This window comes from Pelodiscus sinensis, chromosome 26 (assembly GCF_049634645.1).
Source record: "Pelodiscus sinensis isolate JC-2024 chromosome 26, ASM4963464v1, whole genome shotgun sequence".
NCBI lineage: Eukaryota > Metazoa > Chordata > Testudines > Trionychidae > Pelodiscus > Pelodiscus sinensis.
The window spans coordinates 19,960,439-19,985,696 of NC_134736.1; the positions used below are offsets into that span (position 1 = coordinate 19,960,439).

The 25,258-nt window shown below is 50.3% G+C and overlaps 1 protein-coding gene across 3 annotated transcripts in view; it reads left to right on the plus strand.

Moving 5' to 3' along the window:
• The window catches only part of LOC142820461 (suppressor of tumorigenicity 14 protein homolog), a 50,193-nt gene extending 25,375 nt beyond the window's left edge, over nt 1-24,818 (plus strand). For 2 of the 3 annotated variants that reach the window (XM_075909310.1, XM_075909309.1), the window contains exons 6-19: nt 152-187; nt 809-1,046; nt 4,688-4,827; nt 5,209-5,306; nt 6,559-6,668; nt 9,458-9,588; nt 11,063-11,167; nt 14,086-14,193; nt 17,444-17,557; nt 17,923-18,045; nt 18,491-18,677; nt 20,648-20,922; nt 21,581-21,717; nt 22,877-24,818. In XM_075909310.1, coding sequence (XP_075765425.1) covers nt 152-187; nt 809-1,046; nt 4,688-4,827; nt 5,209-5,306; nt 6,559-6,668; nt 9,458-9,588; nt 11,063-11,167; nt 14,086-14,193; nt 17,444-17,557; nt 17,923-18,045; nt 18,491-18,677; nt 20,648-20,922; nt 21,581-21,717; nt 22,877-23,038 — 1,964 coding nt within the window. In that variant the 3' untranslated portion in view covers nt 23,039-24,818. The remainder of the gene's footprint in view (nt 1-151; nt 188-808; nt 1,047-4,687; nt 4,828-5,208; nt 5,307-6,558; nt 6,669-9,457; nt 9,589-11,062; nt 11,168-14,085; nt 14,194-17,443; nt 17,558-17,922; nt 18,046-18,490; nt 18,678-20,647; nt 20,923-21,580; nt 21,718-22,876) is intronic. The other variant, XM_075909308.1, reaches the window with a different exon arrangement.
• The last annotated feature ends 440 nt before the right edge of the window (nt 24,819-25,258 follow it).

Sequence of the window (25,258 nt, forward strand, 5' to 3'; positions counted from 1 at the left end):
TTGCTTGTTTTGGGGTCCGGGGACTACCTTCCCTGTCTCTTGCTGTCGGGGAAGATACTCTCCCCCTGTCAAACACAGGCTGGCTGGCTGCTTCTTGCTTGGCATCTGTGCAGTGAATGTGTTACTAATGAATTATGTTTTTCTCCTGTAGCTGCTGATCCGGATATAGTTCAATCTTCACGGGACAGTAAGTGTAACTCTTATTCTTTCCAGCATATATTGCCCCTGAATTGAGTTGTATGTGCTCCTCTTTTCCAGTAGGAGCATCCTGGTCTGGGCTGAAGAAGGTGGTTGTGTTTGCTAGGAGGGTTTAATTCACTGCCAGGAGAAACCTACAGATGCCTGTGATCCCAAATGCATGACTCCCTCTCCCCCACCCCTTTCCCTGTGAGTCTATCCAGGGGATTATCCAGAAGGAGCAAGTGGCCCTATCCTAAGTGGCAAGTTTTTTGCCATCGGTAGCCCAGTTTTTTCCTATTTATCTAGAACAGTAACAACTTGCACTCATCACTGTGTTCTCTCAGAACAATAGGCATCTCCTCTGTAACAATTTCCAGAGAAACTGGGCTGTACATGCCAGGGAGTCTTTAGAAATGTAAAGGTGCACAAAGAAAAGTTGTTGGAGCTTCCTGGCCTCTTATCCCATCCCTGAAATTAGTGGGGGCAAGAAGGAGGATGCTGATGCACCTTGGTGCTTCTCATCTCTTGCAGTTTAAAGCAAGAATTCCCAGTTTACAGTGTGTCTGCTTTCCCTTCTGCGATACATTCACTGACATCTGGGCCTTCTCCTCTGCCCTCCTCTCTGCAGATAGCTGCAACTTTGCCCTCCATGCCAAGGAAGGTGAAATCACCAGCTTCACCACCCCAGGCTTCCCCAACAGCCCGTACCCGAACAACGCTCGTTGCACTTGGGTTCTGAGGGCTGATGCAAACGCTGTCATCAGCCTAACCTTCAAGACTTTTGATGTGGAGCCGTGCAATGCTGGGATCGACGTCGTCAAGGTCTACAACTCCCTGAGCCCTGTGGACCCCCATGCCCTGGTGACGTGAGTGACTTTGGTGGGGCTGCCTCTTTCCGGAGGAGGGAAGGAAGGTGGTGTCCATTCACAGGCTTCTGAAGGGTGTCTACTTGGTGACTGGAATCCAGTGAAGTGCCCCAAGGGTTGCTTCTGGGTACAGTTTTGTTCAACATCTTTATTAATGACCTGGATGAGGGGATGGATTGCACCCTCAGCAAGTTCACAGATGACACTAAGCTAGGGGGAGAGGTAGATACATTGGAGGGCAGGGATAGAGTCCAGAGTGACCTGGACAAATTGGAGAATTGGGTCAAAAGAAATCTGATGAGGTTCAACAGAGTCCTGCACTTGGGACAGAAGAATCCCAAGCATTGTTACAGGCTGGGGACCGACTGGCTGAGCAGAAACTCTGCAGGAAAGGACCTGGGGATTCCAGTGAAGCTGAGAAGCTGGATATGAGTCAACAGTGCGCCCCTGTAGCCAAGAAGGCTAATGGCATATTAGGCTGCATTAGGAGGAGCATTGCCTGCAGATCTAGAGAAGTGATTATTCCCCTTTACTCGTCACTGGTGAGGCCACATCTGGAGTACTGCCTCCATTTCTGGGCCCCCCCGTTACAGAAAGGATGTGGATGCACTGGAAAAAGACCAGTGCAGGGCAACAAAAATGATTAGGGGACTGGAGCACATGATTTATGAGGAGTGCCTGAGGGACTGGAGATTATTTAGGCTGCAAAAGAGAAGAATGAGAGTGGGGTTTGATAGCAGCCTTCAAATACCTGAAGCAGGGTTCCAAAGAGGAAGGAGAGAGGCTGTTCTCAGTGACTGACAGACTGAGAAGCAATGGTCTTACGTTGCAGCGGGGGAGGTCTATGTTGGACATTAGGAAAAACTATTTCCCTAGGAGGGAGTGACGCACTGGGATGAGTTACCTAGGGAGGTGGTGGAATCTCCATCCCTAGAGGTTTTTAAGTCCTGGCTTGACAATGCCTTGGCTGGGATGATTTAGTTGGGGTTGGTCCTGCTTTGGGCAGAGGTTGGACTCAATGACTCCTGAGATCTCTTCCTATCCTATGATTCTAAATGCCAAGGAGCGAGAGGAATTGTTCAGGGTGCAGCAAAGGGGATAGGTAACAGTGATGCTGAACCATAGTAATCTTGTGCTGAATAACAAAGGAATTGTCCTGACAGCCCAAGCTGCTCTACTGGAATTAGCCTCTGAAGGAAAGTAGAATGCAGAGTCTTTAAGGCAGAGACTGAGTCTGGGACACAGTGGCGCTGCTGTCAGAGTCATCCCATAAGTCTGGAGTTCTGATTTAACAGAGTGTTGGGCTCAGCCCCAATACTAACTGAATGGGGTGAGGAAAGGGAGGGGGAGCAGAGAGTTTGCAAGGCGGAAACCAAGGTGGCAAGAGAGCTCTTGAATAAATAGGTCATTTGAAGCCTTCTTCCTGGGAGGATTAAGATAAGAATTGTGTTGAGGTGGCACTTAGAAGCCCCAGTTTGGGCTCTGCCCCATCTTGGCAGGCACTAGACAAACAGAACGAAGAGACAGCCCCAAGCTTCTTTTTAATGCATGTTCCAAAGGCAGCAGTGGGTTTTTGCCTGCTGAACAATCACGCTGCAGTTGTTTGCAACCTGAATATTATTACTGTAAGCCTCTGCAAGTGAAACTGGCTGTTTTGTTTTGGTCATTCAGGAGAATAACGCAATGAATGTGCAGGTACCTGGATTTATGTCGGCAGAGGCATGTAGATTAGACACAAAGGCAAAGTCAAATGAAGCCACGATTTAAATGATCGCGGCTTCATTTACATTTACATGGCTGCCGCGCTGAGCCGACAAACAGCTGATCAGCGCGCTAGTCTGGATGCTCCCCTGCCAACAGGGCTTTGATGTCGGCAGGGGAGCATCCAGACTAGCGCGCTGATCAGCTGTTTGTCGGCTCAGCGCGGCAGCCATGTAAATTTAAATGAAGCCGCGATCATTTAAATCGCGGCTTCATTTGACTTTGCCAAAACAACAAATCTACATGGCTCCGTCGATGGAGCCATATAGTTTAGACGTACCCTATTTGTCCAGCTTCGGGTGGTGAGTCACGCTTTCAGGCTTTCACTGAGCTCTTCTTCAGTGACAACTGCAGTTGCTCACAAGAGAAAGTGGCTTTTGTTTCTTTCAATGCTATTTGATGACCCAGAGGAAGAACTGACTCTTCCACTCCCAGTAATGGGTTCCATGTGTTGTGGGATAGTTCCCTTGTCCCTCACCCAGGGGGCAGAGAGCCCCTGGGCCTCCTGGCATCACACCCCATGTCTCCTGCAACACAGATATGGCTATACCCCAAAGCGCCTCTTCCCTGGGTGGTACAGCCCCCCCCCCGGCCAGAATCTATAGCGGACACCCTGTTCAGCAGGGCAGTGTGGCTTACTGGCCAGAGTCTCTAGGAACGCCCCCTTCACCAGGGCAACGTGACCTAAGAGCCAAATCAGTAGTCCGGGATGGTGTCCCCTCCCTCTCCACAGGGTCCCAGTCCATGGCCCTGTCAGTGGTGGGCATGTCCCACCACTAGCTCAGTGGGGAGTCCACCCAAAATATGCTAAGCTCTCAGGGACTCCTGTTACCTTCCCTAGGCTACTTCCTACCCTGTCCAGGATTGCTGGCATCTTCCAAGCTGGGCCTTTCTATGTCCGGTCTCTGTTGACTGGCCTCTGCGGCAGCATCCGTCTGCTGCTCCTCCTCTGGCCGGCCGCCTGGTCTGGCCTCAGAGGCGGCTCGCCTGCAGGAGCTTGAGCAGCACGTCCTTCTTCCTCAGCAGACCACCCAGGCTAAGCCGCCTCCTAGACTTTTATACCTGGGCTGTCATCCGAGCATGCCCAGCAGGATTGTGGGGTCAAGACTTCTTCAGCCAGGTGAGCCTGGTTAGGCTCCGCTTTTGCAATGCAGGGCTGGTACACCCTGTCACACCCTAATTTAGGGAACCACTGTAATGGATGGGGCAGTATTGCCTAGTGGACACAGCTGGGGATTGGACCCAAAGGGTACGTCTAGACTACAGGCTTCTGTCGACAGAAGTTTTGTCGACAGTATCTGTCGACAAAACTTCTGTCGACAAAGAGCGTCTAGACTACATTGAGTTCTGTCGACAAAGCAGCTTGCTTTGTCGACATGGTAGTGTAGACGCAAAGGACAGTTTACATGCAATAACACCTTCTGTCGACAGAAACTCTGTCGACAGAAGGCGTTATGCCTCGTAAAATGAGGTTTACCAGCGTCGACAGAACTCAGCGGTAGTGTAGACGCAGGTATAGTTTTGTCCACAAAAGTCCACATTTGTCGACAAAACTCTGTAGTCTAGAGACACCCAAAGAGAGGTGGGTTCTCTTCCTGCCTTTTCTACAGACCTTGGATAAATTTCTCCCCTTTGTCCCAGCTTTGTGCTTCAGTGTCACCCACTGTAAAATGGGGATTACGATACGACCTTCCTTTTGGATATTATTATATGAATGAGCTAATGGTGTCTCTCTTTAAATCTGGGATTGCTTTTTCTGGGGTGGGGTTGGGACTAAACGAAGGGGAGTGCTGAGCTCTGAAAAGGGCATAATGTAGTGCTGGAGCTCTTGTCTCCACTCGGTTCTGTTGTGCAGCGCTCTCTGTGCTTCCTCCTCCCAGACTGTGTGGCAGTTACTTTCCATCCTACAACCTGACCTTCCTGTCCTCCCAGAACGTCATGCTGGTCACGCTGACAACTGACGCCAAGGGGCGGAACCCTGGGTTCAAGGCCGAGTTCTTCCAGCTCCCAAAGAAAGAAAGTAAGTGGGGGGCGGGGGGGGCGGCTCGGGAAAGTCCCATCTCATGAAGATGGGGGAGTGGGAGCAGGCCCTAGTCATGATGCTGCCAACTGCACGTGAGACCCTGACCCTTCCTGGCTCTCCGAAGCTCATGTTTTACCCACAATGCACTTGGATTCTTTAATGATGCCCCCTCAGGAAAAGAGGGGAGGAATTATGTTGGATTAGATGTGAAGACCACCTAACTGGTCTCCTGGGTCATATCCAGGCCTCTGGGATCTCCAGAGATCAACTTAACCTTGTTAAAGGTTGCTCTGCATGTCTGTTTCTGCCTTGGTAATAGCCCATCGCTGCCTTTGGAAGCCCCAGCATCTTGATTTCCCTTTCCCACTTCTCTTCTAGCCTGTGGTGGGACTTTGAAAGGAGGAAATGGGACCTTTACCACCCCTTATTTTCCGGCCCACTATCCGCCGAACTTGGATTGCATCTGGGACATAGAGGTGAGCGTGCTGGACAGACCTTTCTGCCTGTCATGGCTTGGTAGAGGCAGGAGGCCTGCTGGGGTCAGCTTAGCCCATTGTTTAAGCCACAGCAGGGAGGTCAGCTGGTGATCGCTGAGGCCAACAGGTTAGCAAGATGCACAGAGTTGACGCTTATCCTCTCCGCTGTGTTTTATGTGAACAATAGCATTGGCTGTGGCTTTGCACAGGGCATCAGAGACCTCAGGGAACAAGCCAGCCTCTGATTGCTGGGTTTGGGAGGTAATAAAAACCTCTCCCTGGGTAGATTTTTTTTTTTTCCCCATTGTGGATGGTCCTGTACTTCTCTACCACACACCTGCTAGTGGCCACCCTCAGGGATGGGATGCTAAAGTAGATGGGTCCTGGCCTGACTTGATTTGTCCATTTCTATTTTGATTTCTCCTTCCTTCAATGTCTCCCTAATTTGCTTTGTTCAATCCTTGTTCTGAAGGACTTGGGGATGGGGGGTAGCTTCCCTGACCATGCATGTCTTTTCTCTGAAACTGAGCAGGTCAGCTGGATGATGGGGAACTCCTTAGCAGCAACTGGCTCCGTGTGGCTAGAACTAAAGATACGACTTACCTGGCAACTTGTGGGAATTATCCAGACCAGTAGTCCCCAACCTTTTGGGGCTACCGGGAGCCTGGGGGCGGGGCCGTGCATGTGCTGTGTGCCCAGGGCACAAGGTGCAAGAATGGCTCGGGTCAGCCCTGGTCACTAGGCGGCAGCACATAACTGCCCCGGCGGGCACCATGGTGGGGACCACTGAGCCAGAGCATACAGCTGGTAGACTGACTGTATGGCTGGCCAGGTCTCTGTGCATAAATACCTGAAATGCTCCCCCCTTTTGTAAACCCTCCCACTTCTGTGCAGGTGCAGTGTGTTCTCCTACCCACCTTCCTTATGGCCCAGCTCTGCTGTTGCGCTCCTGCCAGGGCCACTGCTTGCAGCCTGGTGGCAGAATCCTGGCTTCCACACAGTTGGCAGCTTGCACAAGAATTCAAAGACCTGCAGAGGCAAAAGAATGCCCCCCACTGAGACCCAGAGCACTGGGCAAATGCCCAAGAATGTTCTGCTTTGGCCTTTTGTCATGGACTCATGCTCCACCCCCTAAATCTTGTCCATCCTCCCACGCAAGTTGGTTGCTCCCTTTCTGTTTAGTCACTGTAGAAGGAAGGAAGAGAAACCAGTTCCCATGCTGACTTAACTGCCTTTTGTCTTGCCCTCTCAGGTCCCCTCTACAAAGAACGTGAAGGTGCGGTTCAACCTGTTTTATGTGTTGGAACCTGGCGTGCCTGTCAATACTTGTACCAAGGATTATGTGGAGATCAGTGGTGCAAAGTAAGTGCCGGGCACTGTGGCGTGACTCAGACACAGGTTGGGGTATGGTCAATGAAACTAATGGTGGCGAATGAAACGGGTCGAATGACAATCTTTTTCATGAAACGCATCATTAGACAATGGAACTCTCTGCCACAGGGTTATTGAGGGAAAAAATGATTCTAAATAGGATTGGGCATTTCTCTGGTTTACAAGAATATCCAGAGCTGTTACAAGCAGATCCTAGCAGACTCCAGAAGAGAGAGAACCTTTACTTCGGGGCTTAAGCCAGTAACTATTTAGGATTAGGGTGAGACCTTCTTGGGGGCAGGTTCTTACATCTTCCTAATGTTGGGCTCTTGCACTGTCCTTTGAAGCATCTGGCACTGGTCACTGTTGGAGATGGGATACTGGACTGCATGGACCTGCCTTTCCAATGTCCTGTGGAGAATGGTGGAGTTACACCAAGCCTGGGCGAAATACAGCCCGTGGGCCGCATCCGGCCCACCACGCCACTGGATCCGGCCCGCAGAGACAGTGGGGAGCCCCCCACACCACTTAGAAACACGGCTGCAGGGTGCTTTCTCTTTGAGTCTGGAGAGGAGGGGGGAAGATTCAGATGCTGCTCCCACCTCTAGCACAATCCTATTGGCCAATGGGAGCTGCCTGTTTGAATGACAGGCAGCCACTCTCCTGCTCATTCACTCAGGAGCATGGCCAAGCAGGCAGAAACACTCTGGAAGCAGGCTGATTTGGCTGCTAAGTGGTATGTCTCCTGGCCAGAACCTACCTCTTGCACCCCAGCCCCTCCTCTTGCAAACCTCTGTGCTCCACACTCCTGCCCTGCTACTCCACGTGCACCCATACCCCTCCCAGATCTGTTACCCCAATCTCCTGCCCTAGGTCACATCCCAAAACCTGCACCCCAGTTCCCAGCCCTAAGTCCACAACTTCCTCCTTCTACCCAAATTCCCTCCCAGATTCCATTCTCCCCCCTGCACCCCAGTCCCTTATCCCAAGCTCTCTTCTGCACCCAACCTCCATCCCAGACCCTGCACCTTCTCCATTAATACCATGGAAGAGTGTGATCCTCAAGGACTTTACAAAAATCTTAAGAGTGGCCCCCCTGTCAAATTATTACCCACCCCAGGGTTACACTATAGCTGCTGTGAAAATCTGGCTCCCAGACTGGTCACTATAGCTTGGTATCTCTAGTTGACTTTGAATATCAGATGCTGTCTACAAAGCTTAAGACTGTCAGATGCCAGTTAGGATCCAGATAGGATTGATTTTTATCACTCACAATGAACAGCCCTGTGCTTTCAACCTCAGTAAATGTTCTAAAAGGGAAAAAGCCCATTGCTATGATGAAGAGGAGGTGTGCTCTGTGTTTCTGTAACTAATACGCAATGGCAGATGAATAGAAATTTAAAGCACAGTGTGCCGAAAGCCAGACCAGCTGTATATGCCACAAGGACCACTTGGTTATGTTAAGTTTTCCATTATTTTGCTGATGGAATTGAAAGCAACACCTGCTTGCTGCTTTGCAGTGCCACATAACTGTCTGTTGAATGCTTGGGTCAGCTCGCTAAGGCTTTTGGAAATGTGTGGGGGATCAAAATCTAAACTTGGACCTAAATTGTACTGCTAGCCCTTGGGAACAGTTATATTGTGGGAGCATGCCAGCAGAGATTCAAATGCTGCCCTGCTGATTAGAAGAGTGCCCACAGTCTTTCACAGATGGCAGCATGTATTTATATTGGTGGTGCACATAGCATATACCTTGGTGCATGCAATAATTTTATTCTGCACATGGATGGAAAAATAAGAGCATTGCTGAGGTGTTCCTGCCATGGACCAGGAGCCCTTTGTGTCAGGTGCTGTATACACACGGGAAAAAGAGTCTGTGCCCCAAGGGGCTTACAATCTGAATATGAAAAAAGAGACAACAGGTGGCTCCAGCAGCCACTGGACCTCAAGAAAGCAATGTGATGACCATAGTGTTCAGTGGGAGGGGAAGAGGTGTGTCACACATCTGCTGCTAACAGTTCTCAAGATTTTTGCAGGCCTTATATCTCACGTGGGCCATATCACACAGGCCCTGGTCCCCACCTGCCACTGATGCAAGCATCTTGATTTTGAAATTCAAAGTTTCAGCTTTGCAGCTCTGCAGCTGGGGGAGAGGCATCTAAATTTGGCACCCTGCATGGAGCTATGGCCACCCCACTAATCCATACTGCAGTCAGCCTGGCTACGTCTACACTGGCCCCTCTTCCGGAAGGGGCATGTAAATTTCACTAGTCGTCGTAGGGAAATCCGCGGGGGATTTAAATATCCCCCGCGGCATTTAAATAAAAATGTCTGCCGCTTTTTTCCGGCTTTTAAAAAAGCCGGAAAAGAGCGTCTAGACTGGCCCCGATCCTCCGGAAAAAGTGCCCTTTTCCGGAGGCTCTTATTCTTACTTCGAAGTAAGAATAAGAGCCTCCGGAAAAGGGCACTTTTGCCGGAGGATCGGGGCCAGTCTAGACGCTCTTTTCCGGCTTTTTTAAAAGCCGGAAAAAAGCGGCGGACATTTTTATTTAAATGCCGCGGGGGATATTTAAATCCCCCGCAGATTTCCCTACGACGACTAGTGAAATTTACATGCCCCTTCCGGAAAAGGGGCCAGTGTAGACGTAGCCCCAGTGTTTAGAGTAAGTGGGAATGAAAAGAACCTGTTGGTGTCCTGGGCCAATGAGTGCGTGTGTGTCTCTCTTTCTCTCACTTCCATACTGTAACAGTTTCTAAATCTGTACTCTCCCCACCCCCAGGTACTGTGGAGAGCGCTCCAAGTTTGTGGTGGCAAGTACTAACAACAAAATCACAGTCCGGTTCCATTCAGACCAGTCATACACAGACACTGGCTTCTCCGCAGAGTTCCTGTCTTACGATTCCAGTGACCGTAAGTTGAAATCCACATGATGTAAACTTTCAGGGGAATTTGGTTTATTTTCTTAGCTACTGAGGAGCAAGTGACACAGTTGTGTTATTGCTCTGCCCTTTGACCTCTAGCAGGCATCTGTTTAATTGTTGCTTGGGCCATCAGTGAAATGAGTTTTGGGGCAGATGGGCTATCACAGCTCAGGGAGGACAACTCTTCACAGATTTGGCTTACTGCTGTAGTTGTCCTGTACATTGGGTAGCACACATTCATTGTTCACTGACAAAGCCCTGGGAATTCCCTAGGGATCTATTTTCATGTCCCATTTTTAAATAGTGCAGTTCTGAGGTACATGCAGGTTATTGTTAAAGATGGGCCTTGAACTGGACAGCCCCAAATGCTGGGAAGTACTGAGCCAGACTGAGTGTTGAGACTGTGAATGGGCTGAAGGAAACCCTGCTTGGAATTGAATGAGATCACCTCCGGTCGCCAGTGGGGCTAGAACACAAGACCTCAGGCGTTGGCAGTATTTCAGTGAAAGGATAGTCCCTGTTCACTGGGAGTAATTAGCAGATTGTAGTTGTCTCTGCACCCAGCACCAGTGGGAGACATAGAATCATGGAACTGTGGGAGTGTGAGGGACCTGCACTCAGTGCACTGACTCATTGAGCCCAGGAGGGACAGATACACTTGTGCTTTGTGGGAGCCTGAATCGGGATCCACTCTGTTGTTTGAATCTTGTCTCTAATGATGTTCTCACCTAATGTCTCACTTTGGCTTCTTCATGCCAAGTGTCCAGTGGGTGGAAACAGATGTGATGAAATGTAAGTATCAGGCTTACTCAACTGCTTACCAGGTAGCTGGTTGGATGGCCAGCCCGGGCAGGGAGGAGAAGCCCTGGCTGAACCCAGCTGGCCACGCTAGGGCTGGCAGACAATGCCACAGACCCAGCTTTTCTGACTCAGCCCATGCAGGTCAGAAGAACTTTGGCTCCAGCTGTGCTGGGGCAGGCAAGCAGGACTCCCATGCTAGTGCAGTCTGGATGACTCAGTGGGACCCCAGTCCTGGGTACATTGGGACAGACAGGTGGGACCCTACTGTCAGCTGTGCCAGGGTGAGCCGGTGGGACCTCAGCTGCTCTGGCTTGGCTTGGGTGGGCCGGTGGGGCCTCTGCCATGCCAGGTAAGCAGGTGGGACTCCATCCCCGGCTGTGCTGGCCTGGCAGGTGATGCCCCCGCTCAGACCACTCTGGGCTGGCGGAACCCTGGCAAACAGTTAACCAGTTAAAGGTTATAACTTTAGTTGTTTAACCAGTTAACTGTTTAAACTGTTGTTCAATCCCTAGAACACTCACCCATGTTAGTCCAGATGTGACCTCAGTGCAGCATGCATGGATAGAGAAATGGCCATGCCAAAAATCAAATGCTAGAAGAGCTGGTGGTGACTGGCAAGGCTCATGCATGTTGTACTTTTTCTTTTCCCCTCCCTTCTGCAGCCTGTCCTGGCAAGTTCACCTGCAAAACTGGCCGCTGCATTGACAATGCTATGCGCTGTGATGGCTGGGTGGACTGTACGGATGCCAGCGATGAGCGCTCCTGCAGTAAGTCCTTCCTTTCGATTCTCTTTGCAGGGCCCTGTGGTGGGAGGGAACTCTTGGTTTGCTCAGGGCTCCCCAACTGAGCAGAATGGGTTAATGCATCAGGGCTGGGGATTGATGGCCATGCTTGGTAGTCTAGCTGCAGGACTGGAAGTTGCCCGGATTGGGGTGTCTCTTAGCATCTGTGCATCCAAACCTGCAAGAATAAAGCCTAAGGAAGAGAGATCTTAGTGGGAAAATTCCTTTCTTCATTGCTAGGGCCAGCAATCATCTCATCAGAGCCACCATCCTGCTGGAGGTGAATTTAGACATGGGTACAAATCCAAGGCTGACTGGATGGCTCCAGCAGCCAATTATGTGGCCCATGGAGTGCACCCCCAGCAGATCCCACCCTCCAGGCTTCTGAGAGTTTGGGTAATTGCACTGTTGCAGTCTTAAAGTGATATACGCAAGCTGCTCCAGCTCTTTACATGCGTAGCAACTGATGCAAAGGTGTTGGTGCTGGGTCCTGTAATTCAACAGGACAGGAGTGAAAATGGACCTGGGTGCTGAAGTCCATAGAGCAGCTACTTTCATCCCACCGCCCAGCTGAGTGGGTTGATCTGAACATCTTGAACAGTGCAGACGTGGGATGTCCAAAGATCAGGGCTTCTTGGTGCTGTGGCTTTTTGTTTGGGTCAGACTTTTCGTCTTGTTTCCAAGAAGAAAAGTCAAGCCCTGCTGGCTTGGGGAACTGTATAACTGGGAAGAACCTCGAGATGTCATCAAGTCCAGTCCCTGCACTCATGGCAGGACCAAGCACCATCCCTGACAGATAACTATCTAACCTCTCTTAAATATCTGCAGCGATGGAGATTCCACAACCTACCTAGGCAACTTATTCTAGTGTTCAGGAAAAACTTCCTGTCAGGGTGGTTAATGTTCAACCTAATCCTCCCTTACTGCAATGTAAGCCCATTGCTTCTTGTCCTATCCTAAGAGGTTAAGGAAAATAATTTTTCTCCCTCCTGGTTGTAACAGCCTTTTAGTACTTGAAAGCTGCTTTTATCTCCTCTCTGTCTTTTTTCCAGACTAAATAAACCCTGTTCTTTCGGTCTTTCCTCAGAGGTCATATTTTCTAGACCTTTAATCATTTTAGTTGCTCTTCTCTGACTTTGTCCAGTCTCTCTCTGCTCTCTACATCTTTCCTGAAATATGGAGCCCAGGACTGGACACAATACTCCAGTTGAGGCCTAATCAGCACAGAGTAGAGAAGAGGAATTATTTCTCATGTCTTGCTCCCAACACTCCTATTAATGCATCCCAGAATGGTGTTGGCTCTTTTGGAAAGTGTTATATTGTGGGCTCTTATTTAGCTTCTGGTCAGCTAGGACCCCATGCCCCAACCAAATATCAGGAAGCTCCTGACGGAAACAGTTCCTCCCCCCAGCCCACTATAGACAAGGAAAAATCAGTGGTTTGATCAGTCTGGAATCCCCTTAAAGTTTGTGAGCCTCCATTTGTATGGTTATGATACTTCCTGCAACGAGCTAATGACGGGTGACTTCCATTCACTAGCTGCCCTCCCACCACTGCCCGTTGGGTGACTTCCTGCCATTTAATCCTCACTGATTCCATTTTGGGGTCCCAGTCACCTGGCATCTGCATGCCCTGGGGTCTGGCGTATCCTCATGCCCAGGGCACTGCAGTGTTCTTTATAGTTCCTTCCTGTTATGTGTGTTTGTGAATTGATTTTTCTCTTGGACTCATGGGTGATGGCATTAGCCATGGACTAAAGTCCAGGAGAGGAGATTGGAGCCTCTGGGTCAGGTGTCATTGTGTTAAATGACTAGACTCCACTGCCTTGGGAGACAAGTAGGGTCCTGTCAGCCCATGGATGCTCACTGCCACCTCTCTTTGGCTTGAGGGGATGAGTGGGTGTTGGGTGCTCTCTCAATCTGAGGCTCTTTTCAGGTGAATTTTTTTCTTATGTTGAAAAATCTGTTCTCCAGTTCTTCTCTGCTCCCTCCCACAGATCTGTCTGCGCTGCTGAGCTTGACCAGTTAGAGGCACAGCAGCGCTGCACGTGTTTACTGCCCTCTCAGGAACTATGGCCAGCTGAGTCTTGTTTAGTTTGAAACACAGTTGACTTTCTATAATGGGTTTGGTTGGTCTTGCTTCCTCCCAGCTTTTCCAGTGCATTCCAGAAAGCATTTCTCCTGGTGCTTCTGGTGCCCGTCGGCATGTGTGCCTGCTGGGCATTTGTTCCCATGTTGAGGCTCTATGGGATAGCTCTCTGAATTTTTCCCAGAATCCCCTAGGACAAACACTTGGCAGGTGAGGATGCCCAAACTGAGTGAAAGAAGTTGCATCCTGGGTGCCACTCAGTCCTGCTTCTCATAACTTGCTCAGATTAAGACGTTGTGAACAGGCTACATAAAATATATCTGTGTGGGTAGCCAGGCTTTGGGGAATTTTCAGGACACCAATTTCCTATGCTATCTGTGAGGCTGGTGCCAGGTGCTGAGCTGACTGGGATGGCCTGGTGTTGCAGAATTTTCCTTCTCAGCCCCAGACGTTTTAGCCAATCTTGTCCCTATCGGATGTTGCAGTGACTCCTGTTGCTCCTTCTTAAGGTTCTTTATCCTCCTGGGTGTTCCCTGACTCCGGGGGCTTCCTGTGCAATCAGTTGTTCTGGCTTGTGTCTTTCTCAGGACGGGTCCCAGCATGGGAGGTTGCTGAGTACCTTCCACTCCCATGGGTACAGATACAGGAAGGACTCTGTAGCATGTAGGGCCTTGTCCAAAGTGTTCTGTGTGCATCTCCAATTTAGAAGGACCTGCTTAAAGGCTACTGGCTGAAACCCAACACCAGCCTGTAGCTGTGAATCTTCCAGGTGAGCAATGGCACCATGCATCATTTCGCTCCCCTTCCTTCCTCAGACTGCACCGAGAACCAGTTCCAGTGCAATAATGGCTGGTGCAAGCCACTCTTCTGGCTCTGCGATGGTGTGAACGATTGTGGGGACCACAGCGACGAACTGCAGTGCAGTAAGTGACTCACCCATTGCTTCACCCTGGCCATTAAATCACAGCATTTAACCTCAAAAGGTTAAACCAGAACACCAGAGGCCACCAGGTCCAGCACACAGCTGGGGGGGAAGTAGCACTGAGAACCGACTGCCCTCAGCCCCGCTTTCTGATGGTGTGGAGCCACCCCCCACACACACTTTGACCTGGAGTGGTGACCCTGGAGACAGGCAGAGGAGTCTGGCCAGGAGGGAGGGTGCAGGAGCTGGCTGGAGTCTTGGTGGGTGTGTGTGTGTGTGTGTGTGTGTGTGTGTGTGTGTGTGTGTGTGAAGAAGATGGGGGTACAAAGTCTGGGCATGAGAGGGATGTGAAAGCACCACCTCCTGATGCTTCCATTGACCTCAATTTGGCCAGTGGGAGTAGTGGAGAAAGCCTCTGGCAGTGTGTTCGTGCCCCTGGGGGCTTTCTTTCCCCACCAGCAGGAAGATGGCACTGGCGCTCCAGCCTCTGTGGTGGAGGAGGGGGTGTGTGAGTGGGACTCAGACCCATAATCCCATGTTCTGGAAGCTGATGCCTTATCCATTAGGGCAGTAGGCCCCACCAGAACATGGGGCTGATCTCCTGCCTATCCCAGGCTGCTAACATCTCCCCCTCCCACAAATCAGCAACCACAATTAGACCAAAATATTCTAGCCCCCCGAGAACAAGCAGGACCGAGACATGGATATGTGTGAACCACTGGTGGGCGGAGTGCAAGAGCTGATGAGGTGAGACCTTGATGTGACGAGGTGAAATTGGGGTGACTCTGACTTTAGTTTGAACAAAGAGAGGGAAAATCAGCTTTACCTACTCCCTCACCCCCTCAAATTAGTGTGACTGACTGGAGCTAGCTTAATATTTGCGCTTTTCCAACAAATAACTTCATTTAAAAAAATGAAGCTTTTCCTGTGTTCTGAGTGCCCTAACACAGTGGTTCCCAACGTTTTTTTACACCGTGGACCAGCAAACCCATTCACAAACTTTTGGTGGACCAGCAACTTTTATTTGCATATTCATTAAATAAAATGTTACCTATCTGCCAACCACTCACCCACTGACCCTGTCTTGTCACTGCATACCTATCCCTCTGCCTCCAACCCCAGAACCCTCAGACCCTGTCCAGCCAACCCTGGTACTCTGTGTGTCTGTATTATTAAACCTGCCAAACCCATCATCTGATATCCCCCATATGCCACAAAACCCATTACCTCAGAGGTCTGTCTTGCCAAGCCTGTCATCCCAGTGTCCACCATCTCCCGCTTCCCAACACCCTCTGCTGCCAACTTCCTTTTATCAGCCACCTCTGTCCTGCCTGGTGCCTGTCCTGCATCCGTTGTCACTTCCAATCTTGGCACACTGTGTCCCAGCGATCCCTGATTTAAATTGACAACCTCTCAATTCCCTGGATCCTGCCCTACCACTCCAAGTCCTCCCTAATCCTGTCCCAGTACCTGCAGTGCCCCTTGCTCCATAAACTCCATGCCTGCCTGTTGTGCCAAACCCTGATCCTGCCTCACTGCAACTGCCTGTTGCACAAGCTCTGAGGCCCCCTGACCCTGCTCAGACACCCTCAGCTCTGCTGCCCCCTGAGACAGAAGCACCAGCTGCACCACACCTGGCTCCAACCACTGACCCACTGCAACCCACCCCCTTTTGCCCTTTGACCTCTAATCCCTGCCCTCCCCCCTTAACTAAGCCTCAACCCAGCTCCTTGCTCCCCAGTGCCTAACACCCTATGCCCCGTACCCTTTGACCCTTTAAACTCTGACCTCTACATCCCATGCCAACACCCTCTTGACCTGTGACCCCACCACGCCCCCTCCCCACCCCCACACTACCCAGAGCAAGGCTGCCCCCTTTAGGGACCATGGTTGTTGCTGCCATGTGGGCAGGGGGAGTGGCCATTGGTGGTACGCATGCTCCTTCCTCCTTGCCTCTCCCTTCCCAAGTGCATCTCGTGCCCCCGTGGGTAGTGGCAAGGGTGAGGGGGAACATGGAGCCCTGGCCGGGCCACCATCTTTCCTGGGTGGGACAAAGGAGAAGGGGAGAGGTGCCGCCTCCTGCCACAGCCTCAGCCCCAGAACTGCCACCAGGTAAGATCAGCCACTAGAGTTGCTGGAGCTGAAGCCAGCTGCTGTGCAGTGGCGCTGCTATGGCCCAGTGGCCAGCAGTTCACAGCCTGGCACCAGTCTGTGAACTGGCCGTTGGGATCTGCTGTCCTAACGTAATTAATTCATATCATTTATACTATTGTATTAAGTCCCAGCAGTATTAAAATCAGTTCTATGGGAACTTTGTTGCCTGCCAGTCACTTGCCCTTTCTGATTTAGGAAGCACACCTTCAGCCTTCTTCAGAGACCCTTTTAAACCAAGAGCACCTGGAAAGTTGCCAACTATATAGGACAAAGTGGGAGTAATATATAGTGCTGTGTAATGAATAAACTGGCTTGGAAGGACTTGATTTTTGTAAATATCGGTTAATGTCAATTTCACCATACACACAAAACACAAACAACTGTTTCCATCAAGGATGATCAAAATGTACAGAGAGGCAAAGTAAGAGAAAATGGTGCTTGAGAGTGGTTTTAATTTAGAGTTTTGATTCAAGGGTGCATTCCTTTGTATATCATTTGACAGGAGATGGTGACAATTTAGTTGTTTTTTTTTTTATAAAGCTTTATCTTTTTGCATCTCAAAGTCTGTTATTCAAATAACTATTGTCCATCTCTGGCTTCCAGCCAATGAAAATTTCAGCTGATAAAAATAGAAGAAAAAATGCTTCAGAAAGTAATTTTGCACACCTGCGAAAAGCAAACTTGATAAAAAGCTTAAAAATAAATGTCTATTACCCATTGAAATGTGTGTGTGGGGGGGGGGGGGGGGGTTGTTTTGTTTTGTTTTTAAATGACAATTGAATTTGGCCAAGCCTGAGGATAACATGATGCTTTGTAGAAAAGGGCAGAAAAAAAGAGCTTCTGGAGATAGATTCCTAGAAGATGATGGAGAAATACACAGGAAGGAACTAGAATAGATGTGCTGGGTTGGAAGAGTTAGTCTAAGCTTTAGGGAGCCACAGGGTCTGAGCAAGTCCTGCAGCCTCAGTAAGAAATCCCCTCTCTATTCCTGAAAGCATGGCCCTGCCTTCTCCATCATGTGGCTCACTTAAAGCCAGATCCTTGGCATTTTGTGCCCTCCTTGCCTTTTCTGAGCTGCTGCTTCCTCTCTCTTCCAGAATGTCCAGATATGCACTTCAAGTGCAGCAACGGGAAATGCATCCTTGAAACCCAGAAATGCGATGGCAGGGATGACTGCGGGGATGGGAGTGATGAGGGCAGCTGTGGCAAAGGTGAGACTAAGTGCAGAAGGAGACCCGTGAGAAGGGCACAAGACCTGCGTGAGATACCTGCAGGCCCCAGGAAGGGGCTGCGAACAGGGAGTTCTACAGAACCACGACAGTGTGTCCAGGTGGGGTTCTCTGAGCCATGATATGGCACCAGAGGTGGGATTCCCTTTTCCCACTGGGGTGGCAAAACCATGAAACAAAGTGAGGGGCTCATGTCATTCTGAGGCCCTTCTCCTGGGAAGGAGCCTAATGGACTGTCCCAGCCAACATTGCTCCCAGCCTCGCCTCCTCCCCCAGAGCTAGTGCCTGGCTGGTTCCCCCACACTGTGTAATCTGGAGCTAACACCTCTCCCTTCGACTGCCTGCAGCGGAGGCCGTCTCCTGCAAGGATTACACCTACAAGTGCCGCAACAACCTGTGTGTGAGCAAGACAAATCCTGAATGCGATGGGGAGAAGGACTGTGCCGATAACTCAGATGAGCAGAACTGTGGTAGGTGATGCTCCTTCTCAGTGTGGGTGGGAAACATTTCTAGCACTCCCTTAAATTAGGGCTTCACTCCCGTGAGACCTCCTAGTGATTATATGAAGCTGGAAAGGAAACATGGGATAGTTTGGGCTCCAAAACAGGTACACTGTACCTTTTGGAACTGATTTTGCTATTTTCATTTTGTTTGACTGATTTTTTTTATTTGTTTTTTAAAATTAAAAATAGTTCATGTAGGACCTACACAAATGCTTTTATTCGCCCACTGCTGCCTCTGCCATTGCAGTTTGTAAATACTTCTACTGCAATGATTGCTCCAGTGATCAGTAGCCAAATTGATTGGCCCATTAGATTCCCCAAGGGATGGGGAGGGAGTTGGATGAAATTGGCAGCAGGTAACTAACAGGAGTGGGGTTTCTTTTTCCTCTGGTCTTTCGCTCTCTCATCTCAGACTGTGGGATCCGCTCTTACAGCAAGCAAAGCCGAATCGTTGGTGGGTTGAACTCCGAAGTAGGCGAGTGGCCATGGCAGGTCAGCCTGCATGCGAAAGGCCAGGGGCACATCTGTGGGGCATCGCTGATATCGGACACGTGGCTGGTGTCAGCAGCACACTGCTTCAAAGACGATAGACAGATGAGGTTGGTGTGTGCAGTGGGACTGAGTCTCTGCTGCTGTCTAGGGTCGGACAGCCTGGGTGCCATGTCAGATGGGAAGATGTTAATCATGATGGCGGATCAGACCAATGGGCTCTTGGGTCCAATATCCTTCCACCAATGGAGGCCAGTAGCAGCTGCCACCTACCCATCTAGGTCAGTGGTAGGCAACCTGCAGCCCATGGGCCACGTGCAGCCCTTCGGGGTTCTATGTATGGCTTATGAGACATTTTGTGTACAACTGACCAGATTCTGCTGGTCTCCATCCATGTGTAGGGTTTTCTTCCCCTATGAGCAGGGCTCGACAAATCATTGAATCTACTCGCCCATGGTGAGTAGATTTCAGCAGGTTGCCACGGTCACCGGCGGTGCGTGCATGCGCAGTGCGGGGCTGGCGAGAGGATTTCGCTGCCGTTTGTCAAGCCCTGCCTATGAGTATTACTAAAGTGACGCACACCTAAAAGCCTGAACATGTGAAGTGAGGTGCATGCTGACTACACACAGCATTGACTGTGAGAACCGTGTGCTCTTTTTGCATCCACTCACAGCGCTGCTATGGTCCAACTGGCACTCCCTGCAAATTGTAGGTTCCCAAGCTCAGTGAGCAAAAAAATCTTGCAGCCCATTGAGATGGAGGGACGCTCATGTTGTCTATTCACTAGCCTGGGTTTCCCATCGCTGGGCTAGGATGCTGACTCTGGGGTGGGGATGCTTTTTTTTTCCTTTCTAAATGTTGAATGGACACTTTACATCCTGGGCTGGGCCGAGTCCAAGTAATGGCTCCTGCCCTATTGTTCTCAGATGGAAGTTTCTATGGACTGCCCTCTAGGTCACTGGGGATGATAGGTACACTGCTGCTAGTCATGCTCAGTGGCAAGATCCTCTGCTGCTCTCCAGTGTCCCATTATGGTGGATCATTCTTGGCAAGAGGTGATTCTGCCATTGGTGTGGTAGGGGCTCCCACAATTAGTGTTCCCTGTAAACTGGGTGCTTGCGCGGCTACCAAGAGAGGTTCAAATGCCACTCAGCTGATTAGCAGAGTGCCCATAACCTGCAGCAGATAGCAAAACTTCTTCCACATATGGATAAAAAAATTAGAGGGAACATTGCCCACCATGCTTAGAAAACTGGAAGTGTGTGAGGTTTATCGTGTCGCTGGTCACTGCTGTTGAAACAGAGTCTTGGCCTTCCCTACCAAGTAGTTGATGACAGGAAAGCAGCAACTTGAAGAACTAGTCTGCCAAACAGCTGGGAGTCAGGACACCTGGGGTCTGTTTCCAACTCTGCACTTGACCATTAACGTGGGTGTGCCCACCAGGGAAAGAGGATATTACTCACACATGTGAAAAGCTCTGTGAAGTCTTAGGGTGAGATACTGTGGAAGCATATGGCATTGGTATTGTACAGTTCATATAATAGGGGGCTTTGCAGGGAAGCTCTGTGCTCTGCAGACTAGCCTGACAGCCCCAACAGTGCTTCATGGTATTGGTCAGAAAACGGGGCTTCTTTTCCCTTCAGAGAGAAGTTCAATTTTGGTGAAAAAATCAAAATGGAAAGTGGTGCTTCCTGGAGTTGTAGATTGGCTGCCATACACTCCTTTTTCTTCTAGGCTAGCCACCTTGATCAGACTACATCTCCCATGCTGCACCCCTCATCCTGAGAACAGTCTGTTGCATCATGGGAATCAGTGGCAGTAGTGTATTAATGGGAGATGTGGCTTGTCTGCTTCCAGGGGGCATCCTGACAGGATAGCTCAGAGTCCAGGTTCAGTTTTTAGTCACTCATTTGACTATAAAAATCAGAACTTTCCATGGAGAGTAGATGCTATTTTGTGGAAATGTGATTAGTTGAAAATCCAATTTCTTTTTTGTAATGGTTTTGATGGAAAACTTTTGTCCAATCTGAGCCCTACCCCAGAGCCGTCTCATTGTGCCCTATGGCATGTCTCTGTGCAGTTACTCGGATGCCACGTTGTGGAAAGCCTTCCTAGGGCTCCGCAACCAGGGCAACCAGAAAAACGAGAAGGTGCAAGAGCGGAGCATCAAACGCCTCATCCCCCACACCCAGTTCAACGAATACTCTTACGACTATGACATTGCCGTGCTGGAGCTACAGAGTCCTGTCACCTTCACCACCACCGTCCGGCCTATCTGCCTGCCTGATTCCACCCATGACTTCCCTGCTGGCAAGGAAATCTGGGTGACTGGGTGGGGGGCCACCATAGAAGGAGGTGAGGGGGTCCTCTGGGAAGGGGGGTCATCTGGGAAGGGGTGTAGGAGTTGGGTGCCTATGGGTGCACTGGATGCCACTTGGCTGATCAGAGGGTAGCCCAAGCAGGGAGGGGAAAACCCTACAAGGGCTTGGTAGATCCTTTTGGAAGCTCCTGCAACCCATAGGCCACTCTTGTGGGGGCCCTGTGCTCAGAGTGCAGGCATTTCCAGTGACACTGAGACAGGATGACATGGGACTGTGCAGAGGGAGTCCTGTGTCTGCTGCCGGACTCTCCCCCCTCAGTCTGTGCCACACATGCTGCCCCAGCCTTTGTAGCTGGTTTCAGATCCCACGAGGAGCCTGGGACACAGCTGTGGGAGAGGTTGAAGTGTAACTGCAGCTGGCTGTCAGTGGTGGCATTGAGTCAGAAGGGAAGTAGGGGGTGTCTGTGGGGCACTGCTGGGTTCTGATGGCTGGAGTTTGGGATGGAAAGGGGAATGTGGGTCTGGCTTTATGGGAGGGTGTGAAGGAAGCCTTTTGGGGAGGAGAGCAATTCTCACTCACAATTGTGTGCACACTGAGGATGAGGGGTTGGGGCAGGCGCTCTCCATCCCAGACTCTTTAGACATGGAGGGCTCTCCTGGCCTTAATGCTGCCCTCCCTGCTGGTCTTTGCAGGTCCTGGTGCCACAATCCTGCAGAAGGCAGAAATTCGAGTGATTAACCAGACCCAGTGCAACATACTGCTCACCGACCAGATAACGTCACGCATGCTGTGTGGAGGAGTCTTGACCGGGGGTACTGATGCCTGCCAGGTAGGGGCCTCTGGGATACCAGGTTGTGCTAAAACCCCAGGTGTGGGGGTTAGGCTGGGTCCAGCTTGGTGGCTTACTTCATATCTCCATAAGCCTTGGTGCACTCTGGGTTCATAGGGGCAGAAGGACATCTCTCTCCTTAGTGGAGATTTTATTTCCTTAGTGTTAATCAGAGGGAATCGCTGGTGTTTTGCTTTAACACTTGGTACTTTGGACGGGGTATGTGGGAACAGAGATGCTATTTGGCTTTGGATCCAGATTTCACAACATGAGTCTCCACCATGTGCTTGTCGGTTCCAATCCAGCCCCAGCTCCTTAGTGCTGGAAAGCTGTTGCTGTTTGCCCATCTCTCCTCGCCTACCTGCCCAGAACCCAAGTCTCTGCCTGCTACAGCCAAGAGTTCCCCCAGGCTAGAGCCAAGAGAGTGTTCATTGCTACTGCCTGGGCTGCGTGCAGGTTATGTTCCGGGTTACCAATTCATTGCAATTCACCAGCACAAACGTCACTGATTCCCATTCCCTAAACACCTGCAAAGTCACAAAGAGAAGAGAAATCAAAAGGGAAAGTTAAGGAGCTTTAAAGATACCACCATCACCCTAGCCAACCTTGGAAATACTCATGTGAAAACTTCCGTAGTGTGGAGTGAAAGTCAGCTACCCTCAGACCTCCTACCCCCCACCCCTAAACATACTTGGGTGGAACTCCTAGAGACATTCCACATCCCTTCCCAAATTCCTTGGCTGGGTAAATGACTCTACATGAGCATGTGGATATGCTGTTACACAGAGGGTGAGAATGAGGTGGTAGGGCAAAGAGCAAAGCCCTTCAACTCAAAGGAAATATGTTACTGTTCCCCCTAACAAGCCCTCATGTTGCCTTGCAGCCAGGACAGAATCCTGCCTCATGGCATGCCAGGAAGTAGGGCGGTGTTGTACGTGTGGGGAACAGAGTGACCGGTCATAAGTACTTCCGATGAGAAGGTGTTAGTGTGAATGACCATTGGTCTCTTCCACCTGGCCGGTTCGAAGGCTTGGGAGAGGGGCGTGAGCAATCCTTCCCCATATTCATGCCTTGTTCTTCAGGGAGCTGTCCCTAATGTGAAACTGTGTTGGTCAGTGATCCCAAGGTGGGAGCTCTAACCTGTTCTGTTTCCATGCAGGGGGACTCAGGTGGGCCGTTAGTTAGCGTGGAGAAAAACAACAGGCTGTTTCTGGCTGGCGTGGTCAGCTGGGGAGACGGCTGCGCTCAACGGAACAAGCCTGGAGTATATACACGAGTCTCCAAGCTGCGGGACTGGATCAGGCAGCAGACCGGGATTTAGGAGGGCTCCAGTGAGGGGCTCTAGAGACCAATGGACATGCAAGGCAGCCGGCACCTCTCCAGTTCGGCTCTGGGTCTCTTTCAAGCCAGCAGTTGAAGATGCTCCCAGCTGATGTGAAGTGGATGAGTGGTTTTCTTCCTTCTCCCATCGTACTGGACCAGTGAGGCACCTGGCCGGTTTGAAGGCTTGGGAGAAAGGAGTGAGCAACTTGAATCCTTCGCCATATTCATGCCTCCTCTTCAGAGAGCTATCTTAGTGAACCTAAGGGAGACCTAGGAATCTCACCTCCTCCCTGTCTCACCTCAGCATGAACTGTGAAGGACAGGCATTCTGGAGGGAGTAGGAAAAACCCCTGCTCATCGTACCCCAAAGAGTAGGGTTGGAGACAGCCACAGTGTGGTGCTGCACAAAAGACATGCTGGTCTGTATTTAAAGTAGGTCTGTATAAGTGTGCGTGTGCATGCGTGTGTGTGTTTCCAGAGGCAGAGTCAGAACTGTCTGACACCTGGCAGGTGACGTCACAGCTGAATCCTTTTTCTCCCTCCCTCAAATTGAGACGCTTGACAGACACAAGAAATTTCAATCTCCCATCTGCTCTAGATGGCCTGTTGGGTCTCGACACCTGCTGAGATGGCATGGGAGGGATATGCACCTTCCTCTCCGAAAAGGAGTACTTCTTAATCCTCCTAGACCTGCTTGGCAGCCCCCTGGTTCTGGCTATAGAGTTGTCAACTTTCTTGACTGGATGCTGTTTCTGCAAATGGCACCTAGTTGAAAGAATTGTCAACCCTAGGTTCGGATGGGCTTGTTTTTTAAACTGTGTCTAATTCTTTAGTTTCAGGAGCAGGTTTAATTGTTGAGGACCCCAATTCTCCCTGATGATAATGCTGCCTTGAGCTGGTTAGCTGTCGGGAGTGGTTGCCTGTTGTTGAATTATACCTGAGTGTCAGCAACTGACCCCGCTTGAGGACCACTAGACAGACCCAGCATGGGAGGGGATGGATCTAGATCCTGCAGCTCCTTTTGAGGCAGGCTGTGCCTAAAGCCTAAATTGGTGATTTGGCCCTCCAATTTCAGCCCGCTGCTCAGATCCACACAAGGCACTGCTTTCTGGGACTTGTCCCTCTGTGAGGTGGCTGACTCAGCTCCACAAGGAGCAGCGCACTCTAGCATCTGGGGGTTGCATAGCAGAACTCCCTGTGGGCCAGTTGCTATTAAGCTGTGGTCTGAGCTCACCCCATTCCCCTGTTCTCCCTGCTTTTCACAAGAATAGCTTAAATGTAGCCACTGGAGAATGTGTGTGTGTGTGTGTGTGTGTGTGTGTGTGTGTGTGTGAGAGAGAGAGATCGAGATAGAGATCCATCTTCTGGCCTGTTTACAGGCCAGATTGGCATTGCCACAATGTGCCTTAACTGTAAGAAGTGAATTGTAACCTCGCTAACTGTCTGAAACCCCATTGCCCTATCTGCGGGACGTCAGTCCTTTAGCTGGCTGTTCTTTAGTCCTTGCGAGAGGCTGCATCCTTCGGTGACCCGGGAGATCATGGAGATGAAAGGTCCCATGTAGCAGTTGCTCTTCAGGTTATCCAAAGTTGGCCCCATGCAGCATTCTGAACATGGAGTCAACCCTGTAGCCCTTATGTTGACCAGTGGACATACTGGGTGATGCAGGTTCTAGCATGAAACCCGGTACCGGTAGTGCCTGTGAGCAGGGCATTGGCAGGGTATGGACGGGGGGCTCCAATAGTCTTTCTGACTCATGACTGCAAGCCCTGCTTTCTGTGTGTAGTGTAATGTAATAGAAGCTGTTCTGTGATTGGCTAGCATTGCTGTGGGGACTGGGTGGGTGTAGGTGCCTATGAATGGCCCCCTATGCATGTGTGCTATTTCCCTCTTTCTGCCAGTTCCAGGCCCCAATCCTGGAGCCCAGGGCACCCTGTTGGGACTGGGAGGGGCTGATAAGAATGTAAAAGCTCAGTTGCTTGTTTGAACAGCTTGGCGCAACCCTAAAGAGAGTGTTGCCATTTTAGGAAATGCCTCTGCCTGCCTTTGGCCCTCGAGACAAGCTGGGCTGAGGGAAGGAAAGGTTTTTTAATCTTGGGTTTTTTGTTTGTTGTTGTTGTTGGTTTTTTAAAAGAATGTTGCAAAATTATTTCAAATATGCTGATTGATCCATTTTTTCCTTCTGTATATACTGTGCCCTGTGATAGTGTTGTACATA